Source organism: Salvelinus alpinus, chromosome 9, assembly GCF_045679555.1.
Source record: "Salvelinus alpinus chromosome 9, SLU_Salpinus.1, whole genome shotgun sequence".
Classification (NCBI taxonomy): domain Eukaryota; kingdom Metazoa; phylum Chordata; class Actinopteri; order Salmoniformes; family Salmonidae; genus Salvelinus; species Salvelinus alpinus.
Genome location: NC_092094.1, coordinates 52,325,398 through 52,339,718, shown reverse-complemented (window position 1 = coordinate 52,339,718; position 14,321 = coordinate 52,325,398). Strand labels below are relative to the sequence as shown.

At 46.4% G+C, this 14,321-nt stretch overlaps 1 protein-coding gene across 1 annotated transcript in view; it reads left to right on the top strand.

The window, feature by feature from the left end:
• The window catches only part of LOC139584011 (phosphatidylinositol 4-phosphate 3-kinase C2 domain-containing subunit alpha-like), a 53,272-nt gene that overhangs the window by 36,047 nt on the left and 2,904 nt on the right, over positions 1-14,321 (top strand). Inside the window, exons 16-29 of the mRNA XM_071415551.1 lie at positions 616-804; positions 1,054-1,147; positions 1,256-1,350; positions 7,026-7,206; positions 7,737-7,841; positions 8,764-8,856; positions 10,318-10,447; positions 10,577-10,713; positions 11,160-11,329; positions 11,789-11,945; positions 12,507-12,616; positions 13,151-13,358; positions 13,575-13,699; positions 14,044-14,161. Of these exons, the coding sequence (XP_071271652.1) occupies positions 616-804; positions 1,054-1,147; positions 1,256-1,350; positions 7,026-7,206; positions 7,737-7,841; positions 8,764-8,856; positions 10,318-10,447; positions 10,577-10,713; positions 11,160-11,329; positions 11,789-11,945; positions 12,507-12,616; positions 13,151-13,358; positions 13,575-13,699; positions 14,044-14,161 (1,912 nt within the window). The remainder of the gene's footprint in view (positions 1-615; positions 805-1,053; positions 1,148-1,255; positions 1,351-7,025; positions 7,207-7,736; positions 7,842-8,763; positions 8,857-10,317; positions 10,448-10,576; positions 10,714-11,159; positions 11,330-11,788; positions 11,946-12,506; positions 12,617-13,150; positions 13,359-13,574; positions 13,700-14,043; positions 14,162-14,321) is intronic.

Below are 14,321 nucleotides of genomic sequence, written 5' to 3'. Positions count from 1 at the left end.
CTGTCCACGGCATAGTCTGTAGATCAGGGGTTTCCCAAACTCGGTCCTGCACCCCCAAACCCCCCCCCCCCTGGGTGCATGTTTTGTTTTTTGCCCTAGCACTACACAGCTGATTCAAATAACCAAGTCATCATCAAGCTTTGATTCTTTGAATCAGCTGTGTAGTGCTAGGGCAAAAACCATAACGTGGCACCCAGAGGTGTCCCCATGACCTATGCAGTAATATGCCATCAGAGGGGATGAGCATTATATGAGCTGTTGGTGGGGTTTGTGGCAAGAGAGTGCTGCACTGCCGTCTATCGTATAGCGTTCATTTATAGTGTTCATTACCACACCGTAGCAAAATGTTTTGCAACGGAAAACAAACACAAGCGCTTCTTACTTGTCAAGTATAGATAGTTCCAACCCATTTGACTTTGCTTCAGACCCTTTTTTTTGTTTTCGTGCCTAACTGAACATGACCCAGATGGTGATGACCATAAATTACGTATAGCATCTGAAGAAAGTGATTTCTAATAGGGTCTTTGTTGTGAGAACCCTGTCAGCGGTAGCAGTGGTCTATGTTCTGACTCACCGTATCACCCCCTTCTCTCTCCTCCTCCCTCCCACCCCCAGGTTGACGCGGGCTGACCGCCAGCTGCTGTGGGACCAGCGGCACCACTGCCGGGCTCACACCCACAGCCTGCCCAAGGTGCTGGCCAGCGCCCCCAGCTGGGACTGGGGCAGCATAGCTGAGATTCACGCCCTACTCCACAACTGGCCCTCACTCCAACCCGTCTGTGCTCTGGAGCTGCTCGACTCTAAGTACGTGTGGTGTACACACACACACACACACACACACACACACACACACACACACACACATAGAGGCAGACACACACACTCCTTAAGTTTGAGTGTGCAAAGCTAGAGTTTAAGCAGTGGTCAATAGAAACCTGCGGTAGATAAGTCGTATGTGTAAAGTGGGAGGTGTGCGATTTGACGTTTACGTGAGTATGTAGGTTAAAGGTCACACTCAAGTTTGACCTGCCTGTCTTGGTCTCTGTCCTGCAGGTTTGCTGACACAGAGGTGAGGAGTGTGGCTGTCAGCTGGATCGAATCCAGCAGTGATGACGAGTTGGCCGACTACCTGCCTCAGCTAGTGCAGGTGAACAGTCTGTAGTACACACACACATACACAGGTAAACAATTTGTTAGTGACCCTGAATGCTTTTCTCAACCACTTATCCTTTTCGTGTCCTTGTCGCTCTCTCAGGCGCTGAAGTTTGAGTGTCACCTGAATAACGCCCTGGTGATATTCCTGCTGTCCAGAGCACAGGGCAACGTCAACATCACCCTTTACCTGTACTGGTGAGTCTCCACCGGGCCCTAAAATTAACACTGGCCACCAGCCAAATGCGGGTCAATTTTTGGCATTGGCGGGTAAGAATGTAGAATTCACCAGCCTTGTTGGCAGGTGGTCACGCTCAGGGATATACAGTGCGAGCAGCTCATAAAAATAGTCACGTATGGGCACAAGTGCAAGTTGTGATTTATAGCTAAATAAATGCTGCAGTAGCTGTTTTCAAAGTATTTCTGCCATTTTGTTTCATATCTGGTAATGTACAAAGAAATCAGAATCCTAACGTTATAGCTATCCCACCATGCGAAGCAACACTGCCTGTCTGAGGGTCTGTGAGCACTGTGAGTGAAGTACACATAAAAATGTGTTTTTGGAAGCAATGCGCACAGGCATATTAGTTGGTCTAATTTACCCGAAAGTGAGACTTTGTCTTTGTGTTTCTTGGCTATTTACATTATGTTCACAAGCTATGGTTGCTTGTCAATGTTTGAGTTTGCTTCCACTGCTAGCAAAAAGTGACTGTAGGCCTCTACTAGTGAGATTCTTACAGACACATTGACAACCGGAGTGGGTGGCCCTGTTACCAAGGTAACCTTAAAGGGACAGCTGAACATTTTTGTATGATATTTTGGTTTAAAGACTCAGGTCACAGAGTATTAAAGTATTAAATCAAACAATATCACTTCTTACTAGTAATACATTTCTTGTTTTAGAAGCATGCTAATCCATAATTTATATACCTGTCACAGTGGTTGATAGACTAAAAAGTTAGTTTTAAGCCCTGGTCTACACATACTGAGGAAACTAGTGGTATAGCATAGTATAAAGCAGGGACCTACTGAGGAAACTAGTGGTATAGCATAGTATAAAGCAGGGACCTACTGAGGAAACTAGGGGTATAGTATAAATCAGGGACCTACTGAGGAAACTAGTGGTATAGTATAAAGCAGGGACCTACTGAGGAAACTAGTGGTATAGCGTAGTATAAAGCAGGGACCTACTGAGGAAACTAGGGGTTTAGTATAAAGCAGGGACCTACTGAGGAAACTAGGGGCATATAGTATAAAGCAGGGACCTACTGAGGAAACTAGTGGTATAGTATAAAGCAGGGACCTACTGAGGAAACTAGGGGCATAGTATAAAGCAGGGACCTACTGAGGAAACTAGGGGCATATAGTATAAAGCAGGGACCTACTGAGGAAACTAGGGGCATATAGTATAAAGCAGGGACCTACTGAAGAAACTAGGAATATAGTATAAAGCAGGGACCTACTGAGGAAACTAGGGGCATAGTATAAAGCAGGGACCTACTGAGGAAACTAGGGGTATAGTATAAAGCAGGGACCTACTGAGGAAACTAGGGGCATAGTATAAAGCAGGGACCTACTGAGGAAACTAGGGGTATAGTATAAAGCAGGGATCATCAACTAGACCCAATTTTTTGGGGGGGAGCCGATGGTCAGGGGGCCAGAACATAATTACAAATAATTTGTAGACCGCAAATTGGCCGCAAGAAGCCCAAACAGATTTAACATTTGACTAAAACATAAAACACATCATTTCAAACTTTGCTTACATTTGTATACAATCACATATCTATAATGTGTGGGATTAATTTGGAACAGATTTCCAAAATGAAAGTAACTTGGAGCTGTTTTCTTGGTGTTTTTACAGTCTTTTATGTACCAAGAAAATACAAATAAATAATTATTCAGAAAACTTGGTGGGGGGGGGGGGGGGGGTAAATAAAATCACCACCAGTTGGAGATCTCTGGTATTTGATTTTAATTATTTATTAGTATCCCCATTCGCCGACGGCTAATCTTACTGGGGTCCGACACATAACGAAAAATACATTACAGACACACTTTACAATTTACATACACTGCTGTTCAAAAGTTTGGGGTCACTTAGAAATGTCCTTGTTTTTGAAAGAAAGACACATTTTTCCCCCCATAACAATAACATCAAATTGATCAGAAATACAGTGTTAATGTTGTAAATGACTATTGTAGCTGGAAACGGCTGATTTGTTTAATGAAATATCTACATATGCGTACTGAGGCAACCATCACTCCTGTGTTCCAATGGCACGTTGTGTTAGCTAATCGAAGTTTATTCTTTTGAAAGGCTAATTGATCATTAGAAAACCCTTTTGCAATTATGTTAAAACACAGCTGAAAACAGTTGTTCTGATTAAAGAAGCAATAAAACTGGCCTTCTTTAGACTAGTTGAGTATCTGGAGCATCAGCAATTGTGGGTTCGATTACAGGCTCAAAATGGCCAGAAGCGAATACCTTTCTTCTGAAACTCATCAGTCTATTCTCGTTCTGAGAAATTAAGGCTATTCCATTCGAGAAATTGCCAAGAAACTGAAGATCTCGTACAACGCTGTGCACTACTCCCTTCACAGAACAGCGCAAACTCGCTCTAACCAGAGTAGAAAGAGGAGTAGGAGGCCCCGGTGCACAACCTAGCAAGAGGACAAGTACATTAGTGTCTAGTTTGAGAAACAGGCCTCACAAGTCCTCAACTGGCAGCTTCATTAAATAGTACCCGCAAAACACCAGTTTCAACGTCAACAGTGAAGAGACGACCCCGGGATGCAGACCTTCTAGGTAGAGTTGCAAAGAAAAAGCCATATCTCAGACTGGCCAAAGATTAAGATGGGCAAAAGAACACAGAAACTGGACGGAGAAACTCTGTCTAGAAGGCCAGCATCCTGGAGTCGCCGCTTCACTGTTGACATTGAGACTGTTTTGCGTGTGTGCCTTGAATTCTAAATAAAGCACAGACAGTGTCACCAGGAAAGCACCCCCACACCAATACACCTCCTTCATGCTTCACGGTGGGAACCACACATGCGGAGATCATCCGTTCACCTGTCTCATAAAGACATGGGGTTGGAACCAAAAATCGCAAATTTGGATTCATCAGACCAAAGGACAGATTTTCACCGGTCTAATGTCCATTGCTATTGTTTCTTGGCCCAAGCAAGTCTCTTCTTGTTGTTGGTGTCCTTTAGTAGTGGTTTCTTTGCAGCAATTCGACCATGAAGGCCTGATTCACGCAGTCTCCTGAGCAGTTGTTGAGATGTCTGGTACTTGAACTCTGTGACGCATTTATTTGGGCTGCCATATCTGATGCTGGTAACTCTAATGAACTTAGGTAACTCTGGGTCTTCCTTCCCTGTGGCAGACCTTGTGAGAGCCAGTTTCATCATAGCGTAACACCTTTTTGGTTACTACATGATTTCATATGTGTTATTTCGTAGTTTTGATGTCGTCACTATTATTCTACAATGTGGAAAATATTTCATTTTTTCATTTTTTTTCTTTTAAAAATTTTCTCCCCTTTTCTCCCCAATTTTCGTGGTATCCAATCGCTAGTAATTACTATCTTGTCTCATCGCTACAACTCCCGTACGGGCTCGGGAGAGACGAAGGTCGAAAGCCATGCGTCCTCCGAAGCACAACCCAACCAAGCCGCACTGCTTCTTAACACAGCGCGCCTCCAACCCGGAAGCCAGCCGCACCAATGTGTCGGAGGAAACACCGTGCACCCGCCCCCCTCGGTTAGCGCGCACTGCGCCCGGCCCGCCACAGGAGTCGCTGGAGCGCGATGAGACAAGGATATCCCTACCGGCCAAACCCTCCCTAACCCGGACGACGCTAGGCCAATTGTGCGTCGCCCCATGGACCCCCCGGTCGCGGCCGGCTGCGACAGAGCCTGGGCGCGAACCCAGAGACTCTGGTGGCGCAGCTAGCACTGCGAAGCTCTAGACCACTGCGCCACCCGGGAGGCCCAAAATATTTCAAATAAAGAAAAACCCTGGAATGAGTAGGTGTCCAAACTTTTGACTGGTACTGTACATGTAATTTACAAGTCAAAAATGGATGTAGCAACTACAGATTGTCCCTTTTTAAGTCTATCACAAAAAGTGTGCGAGTTTGAGTATGTGTCCATTATTTATTTATTCATCAGCATGAATTAGATTGAGCAATAAAAGCCCCACTTTTATTCCATAGGCTGGGAATAAAAGTAAAATCTTGTTTTGTATTTAACGCCACTTTAAATGTGTACATGACACTGCAACAAAATTTCCCCATGGGGACAATAAAGTAAGTAAGTAAGGGATCCGCACTATGCAGCTGTTGCCAGAACGCATTTTTCACTGGCTGTCAACTGGTTTCCAAAAATAATGATTGATTGGCAGCTTAAACTTCTTGAATTCAAACATTTATTGGGTTCAAATACACATTTAAATTTGTGATCATTCATCCACAACATCCACAATCCGTAAGGCGCAAATAGCTAAATGAGAGAGCAGCAGTGTGATTCACATCAATAATAAGTGATATCCGTATCGCCGTAGTCTACAACACTGCTGTCATCCTGACCTCCAAGCGTTTATTCAAGTTGGATAATCTTTGGATGCCGACAGCAGTCCCACCATTGGAAGACAGCTTGGACTGTAGCCTACAAAAGCCTATTCCTGCTCTTTTCCCGCGATCCATCAAACCCATTTGGTGTGTCATCATAGTAGTCTCTGATTTGTGGTCAGACTTGCTCAGGTGGAAGAAACTTAAACTCACGCCTTTTTTCAATGCTGATTTGAATGTCATTGAGAAAACAATGACAATTCTTTTTTCCGCAAACATCCTTTCTGAATTGAAGTAATCATCTACTTTTTCAAAAGTATCTGTAATCTGATTACAATATTTCTGCTGGTAATGTAATGGATTACAGTTAATGTTTTTTGTTGTTGTAATCACTTACATGTAATACGTTACTCCCCAACCCATAAACTCCCATGTATGGGCTTTCGAGTGGCGCAGTGGTCTAAGGCACTGCATCTCAGTGCTAGAGGCGTCACTACAGACCCTGGTTCGATTCCAGGCTGTATCACAACTGGCCGTGATGGGGAGTCCCGTAGGGCGGCGCACAATTGGTCCAGCGTCATCCGGGTTAGGGTTTGGCCGGGGTAGGCCATTGTAAATAAGAATTTGTTCTTAACTGACTTGCCTAGTTAAATAAAATAAAACCTGATGTCAGTACATACACACGACAAGTAGGTCACATGGGGGAGTGTCGTTGTGCCGTGAGGTGTTGCTTTATGTTTTTTTTAAAACCACATTTGCTGTTCACTTGCGTTTTATAAGAGGGAAGGGAGTTCCATGCACTCATGGCTCTGTATAATACTGTACGTTTCCTTGAATTTCTTCTGGACCTGGGGACTGTGAAAGTAGTGTTCTAGTAGTGTGTGTGTGTGTGTGTGTGTGTGTGTTTATAAAGCATAGTATATAGAATAGCATAGTTTGTGCATAGATATACTACAGCCTCTGCTAAGTGGTATAATGTAGACTTTTATGGAACAGGAGGTACCCGAAACTGATTTTTAAATGGGTGTCTAGGCTGGGAAACTTCATCCTTGTACTCCATAAACGCAAGGTCGCTGGTTCCCTCAAATGCTGCAATAGGTAGTCAGAAATATGAACTGAGACTTGTTCATTAGGGCACGGAATGGAAAACATTTGAAAGCATTTTGAAAAAGGGTTGTGTTCTTTCTTACAAGTCCGGGTAGTCCCTCCTGGTTTAAGTCAATTTTCTTCCGTTTTGTGCGTAATGAACACGACCCTGGTTTGTCCGATACCATTATCCTCCCCTCACTCTCCCCACCAGGCTACTGAGGGATGCGGTGCAGGACCCAGCGTTTGGCCGGAGGTACGACCAGGTGCTGGGGGCACTGCTTTGTCTGTGTGGGGCCGGCCTCCGGGCCGAGCTGGACAAACAGACCCGCTTGGTCACTCTGCTGGGGGCGCTGGCCGAGAAGGTCCGGCAGGCCGGGGGCTACGCACGACAGGTGAGAGGGCCAGGAGGCATTCGAGCACACACCGACAGACACACGCCAACAGATACACACACACACACACACACACACACACACACACACACACACTACTAGAATACTATCTACAATATCTCACGAGCCTCTAAAAGGGCTTGATAACACTTTATTTTACGGTCTGCTGTTGGGGCGGCAGGTAGCCTAGTGGTTAGAGCGTTAGACTAGAAACTGAAAGGTTGCGAGATCGCATCCCCCAAGCTGACAAGGTCAAAATCAGTCATTCTGCCCCTGAACAAGGCAGTTAACCCACTGTTCCTAGGCCGTCATCGAAAATAAGAATGTGTTCTTAACTGACGTGCCTAGTTAAATGAAGGTAAAATACAAATAAAATCTTGTTTTTAGTTATGGTCCGGACGTCTTGTTTAACTACTTATGTTAATTTTGGTACCAGTTATTTACCAGTTATGTTTAAGTGCCCATTTTTTACGTCATAATTTCAACCGTGAAGGCTTGACATTAATTAAACTATTTGTGTGTGTGTGTAGGTGGTGCTCCAGGAAGGTCTGGAGAGGGTGCAGTCATTCTTCCAGAGGAACAGCTGCAGACTGCCCCTCAGCCCCAGCCTGGAGGCCAAACAACTCAACATCAAGGTACGTCCATTGTCCAACAATGGAGACAGTGACCCAAAGCACGACCAGCCTGGTCCCAGGTCTGTTTCCTATGGTCATTGTCATACAAGACGGCACAAACGGATCTGTTACCAGCTTAAAGTTTGACCATACACTCAACAAATGCCCATTTGACCATGGGTTTACTTGTTTGGTCCGTCACTTACTGGAGGCTGACATATCAACTGATCAGCATCATTTCCTCCATTTCAACAACAAATGGCCATTTCACTATGACCCATACTGTAGTTGTCCAAGTGGCTGATCAAGCTGTCATAACCTCCACCATCCAAATGCTAACTGGCACTTAACCTACAGGTCACTTCAATTACTTCCTAGTTACCCCCCCCCACCACCTCTTGTAAGAGGCCATTGACTAGAATACACTATCTAGGCCTGTACATCTACTGTAAGTGTGTAAGAATGCAGGCATGCTCTTCCCTGTCCTCGACGGCTCCCCTTTTCCTTTCTGACTGAGCGTTGTGCTACGTCCGCACACCCCCGCCATGTTTCTCACAGCTGGGCAAGTGTGTGTGGGTGTGTGGATGCGTGTGTGCGTTTTGTATATGAGATGATCTGTATGTGTTGTTAGTGTGTGTTGTGCTCACCGGTGTATCTGACCCCAATCTCGTACCAGACAATCCAAGGCGATGCCCCCTCACTGAATAAAATCCTCCCCCCCTTTGTCTCCCAAAAGCAGGCCAGTGCTCCCATGGCCAAGGCAGGCTTGTATAACTAACCACAGGCACTCTCTCTTCTCTCTCCCCTTTCTATCCTCTCTCTCTTTCTTTTTCTCTCTCTCTCTTTTCTCTTTCTTTTTCTCTCTCTCCCTCTCTCCCTACTTTCTTTCTCCCCCCTCTCTCTACTCTTTCTCCCCTCTCTCGATCCCTCTCTCTGTGTACAGTCGTGCTCCTTCTTCAACTCCAATGCGGTGCCCCTGAAGCTGGCCCTGGTGAACGCTGACCCTCTGGGAGAGGAGATCAATGTCATGTTCAAGGTGGGAGGCTGGGCTGGGAGTGCAGTTTGGCCTTTTAAATCATAATAAATAAGAGGGGGGGACCTGATCCTAGATCAGCACTCCTAGACAGATTAGACTACTAGATTATTTTTCTGTGACGCCAGACTCAATGAAATATGCACTTCCAAGTTCCATGAACAAGCAATTTATCAGAGGTGTAATACTTAGTAGTCCTTGACATGTCACTGGAAATACCTCGACACATTTTCGAGCCGTTCTCTTCATGAATTAATGGACAGTTAGTCATTGCTTTGGGAGTGTTTGAAGCATGGAGGAATGCAGGAATACATTCTAAAGAGTTCCCTTGGTTTTGATTTGCTGCTTTAGGTGTCATTTTTTCCAACATAGAAAAGAGATCAGTTACTACACTCGTTTGCATCTTGTCTTTGGTTTCGTACTTAAAACAGCACCACCTGGTGGCATGACAATAACACAACATAGGGCTCTGTCAATAGAATGTGTAGGGAAGCCTTTACTTGACCAGACATTGACACATAGATGGAAAGAAACTCTGAATGAGAATAAAATAATATGTCTCTGTGGATGATAACTTAGGGGTGGCAGGTAGCCTAACGGTTAGAGCGTTAACCGAAAAATCTCAGAGCTGACAAGGTTAAAATCTGTTGATGTGCCCATGAGCAAGTCACTTAACCCTAATTGTTCCAGGGTCGCGTTGATAATGGCAGACCCTGGCTGCAACAAACACATTTCCATGTCACACATACATATTAATACGCATGAATACACGCTTGTACATCTGTGAAATAGGACAAATATAAGCACCCACCTAATTATAAATATTCTAACTAACGTGAGTCTTGGTCTGTGTGTGTCTGCCTGCGTGTGTGTGTGTCTGCGTGTGTGTGTGTGTGTGTCTGCCTGCGTGTGTGTCTGCCTGCGTGTGTGTGTGTGTCTGCCTGCGTGTGTGTGTGTGTCTGCCTGCGTGTGTGTGTGTGTCTGCCTGCGTGTGTGTGTGTGTCTGCCTGCGTGTGTGTGTGTGTCTGCCTGCGTGTGTGTCTGCCTGCGTGTTTGTGTGTGTCTGCCTGCGTGTGTGTGCGTGTCTGCGTGCGTGCGTGTGTCTGCCTGCGTGCGTGCGTGTGTGTGTGTCTGCCTGCGTGCGTGTGTGTGTCTGCCTGCGTGTGTGTCTGCCTGCGTGTGTGTGTGTGTCCGCCTGCGTGTGTGTGTGTCTGCCTGCGTGTGTGTGTGTGTCTGCCTGCGTGTGTGTGTCTGCCTGCGTGTGTGTGTCTGCCTGCGTGTGTGTGTCTGCCTGCGTGTGTGTGTCTGCCTGCGTGTGTGTGTCTGCCTGCCTGCGTGTGTCTGCCTGCCTGTGTGTGTGTCTGCCTGCCTGTGCGTGCGTGTCTGCCTGCATGCGTGCGTGTCTGCCTGCCTACCTGCCTGCGTTTCTGCCTGCCTACCTGCCTGCGTGTCTATGTGTGTTAGGTGGGAGAGGACCTGCGGCAGGACATGCTGGCTCTGCAGATGATCCGGATTATGGACCGCATCTGGCTTCAGGAGGGACTGGACCTGCGCATAGTCAACTTCAAATGCATCTCCACTGGCAAAGACAAAGGCACTAATACACACTAGAATTCACAACATACACATCCGGTTTACTAATTGTAATTCAATGCGTACTCATGCCGTGTCTGTAGTTGTGACGGAGTGTGTGTGTTGTGGTGCTGTGTGTGTGTATTGCCAGGTATGGTGGAGCTGGTGCCGTCCTCAGACACACTGAGGAAGATCCAGGTGGAGTACGGCGTGACGGGCTCCTTCAAGGACAAGCCCCTGGCAGAGTGGCTCCGCAAGTACAACCCTGCTGAGGATGAGTACGAGAAGGTAACTGTCTGACCTCTAAGCTTGACCCTTTAATCTTTGGACCCAGACTCCGACAGAGGATGAGGTTGAGAAGATGAACAAGTGGCGATATTATGATCTGTTTATTTCTCGTCTGCCTGCAATGTGCATGTTACACACAGGTTTTTCCTTTATCACTGCACTAATTGGCTGAGAAGTCCCAATTTCAGTATGCAGATCTCTAGTGATGATTCAGCTTATTAGAGGGAGAACCAAATACTGTAGGACTTTTTACACTGCGCTGAATCGAGCCAAGTCAAACTGAGCTGTACTGAGCCGGCCCGGTTACACATCCACCAGAGTTGCTGGGATCTTGCTGAAGAGTACAATGTTAAAAGAAAATATCTATGCCAGCGCAGTCTGGTTTGGGGCTGCACGATAGTGTGAAAATGGTATGTGTGTCTCACTCCTCCTCTCTGCCCCTTGAGGCGTCGGAGAACTTCATCTACTCGTGTGCGGGCTGCTGCGTGGCCACCTACGTGCTGGGTATCTGCGACCGCCACAACGACAACATCATGCTGCGCTCCACCGGTCACATGTTCCACATCGACTTCGGCAAGTTCCTGGGCCACGCCCAGATGTTCGGCAGCTTCAAAAGGTAAGCGCTGTTGCCTGGGGTGGTCTAGCAGTCTAAACATCTGCCTCCAATGCTAGCATGGGTTCAAATCTGACCCACTGCTCCTCCAGCGCACTCTCTCCCCTACCTTTTAACTGTTTCTCGCTAACCTATTCCCTCTCTTTAGTAAAAGTCAAATGTTTCCTCAGTACTAGGAGTAAAGCTTTATTGACCTGTAATGAGAAAATGTAAAGATACCATTTGTGCACTGTGCTTGCGCTCCAGACGGTGCCTGAGTGTCTGCTGGTTTTGGTCAAGTCTTTCAAATCAGTGTTCTGATTCAGACCTGTGCCAGACAACGTGTCATGTAGCCTGGTTACGCCAGACCGAACGCTCCCTATTTTAACCAGGCTACATGACACGTGCGTTTTTTTAAATTCTCCGTCTCCCATGTTTTAGTAAGCTTTTCTCTTTCTCTCTCTCCCCTGCCCCTTCTCCCAGGGACCGTGCTCCATTCGTGCTGACCTCTGACATGGCCTACGTGATCAACGGGGGAGAGAGGCCCACCAGTCGCTTCCAGCTGTTTGTGGACCTGTGCTCCCAGGCCTACAACCTCATCCGTAAACACTCAGGCCTCTTCCTCAACCTGCTCTCACTGGTAAGATAAGGCTCTTCAGTCAAGTCCTAGTCCTGGTTCCAGATCAGTTTGTGCTACCGCTATGGTTGTTGTCATGGTAAACATGACCATAGGAGTGGGCAAGACGGCACAAACAGTTGACGTGGAATAACTGCATTGGCCTTTTCTAGGAATTCACCTGGCATTTAAGCTTGGCATCACAAATAATTCACAAAAATGGAAACCAAGGTGCACAGGACCACTGTCAGATAGATAGATGGGGCACAAAGCGTGTTTCTAAATCGTTTTTTTTTTCTCAAAGTGTGACGTCAACTTGATGAGTTACTTTGGTGTTGCCTGGGTAATGCCCTTTGTTAGGCCTTGGTGATGGCCCTCTTCTTGGTCTAAGGAATTTATTGAGTGTACCGTAGCGATTCAAATGCTCTATTCTAGCCTCGTGAATCAAAGCTCCCTTGTTACAGTATGACCTTCTCTAAGTCATCGGTTTCTAATAGTCTTTTGTTAGTAAATCCTTTCGCTGTACATTAATGGATTGTAATTGTGTGTGTGTGTGTGTCTTTGTATGTGTGCGCAATTTGACAGATGACGTTGTCAGGCCTACCAGAGCTTACTGGAGCTCAGGACCTTAAGTACGTGTATGACGCGCTGCAGCCCCAGACCACCGACGCTGAGGCCACCATCTTCTTCACCAGGTACTGTCTGTAAAAGTGTGTTGTTTTTCCACCAAGTCTTTTATGAATAGCTTTGAACATGGTGCACCGCTCCTCTCTGAGCCCCTGCCACAGTCGTTATTCAGCCTCCCAATGCAAAAGGCACAAGAATACGTCCTCAAGCCTTACTATGTTTAGTAGCTTGAATGGCTTACGCTTGAACGACCGATGTGAAAAGGCGACCAGGAGCCACAAATGAAATATAACTTTTATTTTATTATTGCGTTTCAGCAGTGATAATGAATGCAGCGCTATAATTGATTTGCAACTAACGACTGCCCCACCATGCCCAGCTGGTGGCAGAACAATGTCATCACGAACGCCATAGAACTCCCAGTTGCAATCCTAAAACATTCATGTGAAATGCTACTATTTATCAATTTCTTCTTCCATTTACCTCCAGTCTCTTTTCGGTCATTTTCACAGAGGCAAAGCAGGAAACACAACTAATAGTGTATCATTCAAAAAACATACTCCCTTTGTCTTCACTCTCCCGCCCTCCCTCCCTCCCTCCAGGTTGATTGAGACCAGCCTGGGCAGCGTGGCCACCAAGTTCAACTTCTTCATCCACAACCTGGCCCAGATGCGCTTCTCAGGCCTGCCGTCCAACGGCGAGCCCATCCTCTCCTTCTCCCCCAAGACCTACACGCTGAAGCAGGAGGGACGCATCCGCGACGCCTCCATCTTCTCCTTCCAGAAGAGATACAACCCCGACAAGCACTACGTGAGTCTCCAACCATAGATGTACATGTGTTCATTGGTCTCACTGCTGCACTGACCGGGCAAAGCTGCCCTATAGGGATACCAGAAGAACACATATCTGGCATATCAAGAGTTTGAATAAATCTACATATCGAGAAGTCATAACATGAATGTCATTCTAAACAAGATAAGCTAAAACCCTATTTTTTTCCTCCCCCTCGTCTTCCTCCTCCTGTAGACGTATGTGGTGAGACTCCTGCGAGAGGGGCAGAGCGAGGCCCAGTTTCTCTTACGCACCTTCGACGAGTTCCAGGAGCTCCACAACAAACTGTGCATCCTCTTCCCTCTGTGGAAGCTGCCAGGGTACGCACACACGTGCACACGCACATTTTGGGAGAACCCACATTTTGTAGGTGTTGCTCATAGTACCTGAAGCTGTTTGGAAGTGGCATAGCAGCACCCTGTTCCCAAAAACACTTTGAAAGTATGCCATATATTACCTTAGAAAGCCAAAGGTAACCTCAGATTTTACAACAACAGTAATAATATTGAGAACGATTAGCATTTTTTTTTGTGCTTTAACTCGAAGAGCCTTACATTGTATGTGGGTGAAGCTTCCCTTCCACCCCCAAAAGTGTATCCCACACTTCTACTACAAATGCACCTCTTCTTGTTAGTGCACTAAACTTTCCCCGTCCCCTCCCTAGGTTCCCTAATAGGATGGTGCTGGGCCGTACACACATCAAGGACGTGGCGGCCAAGAGGAAGATTGAGCTCAACAGCTATGTCTACAACCTGTTGAGGAGCTCCACAGAGGTCACCCAGGTGATTGACACACACACACACACACACACACACACACACACACACACACACACACACACACACACACACACACACACACACACACACACACACAGTTATAAAAGCCCAACACACTCCATTTTCACTCATTATTTTGGTCACATTTTAGGATAGTCCATCT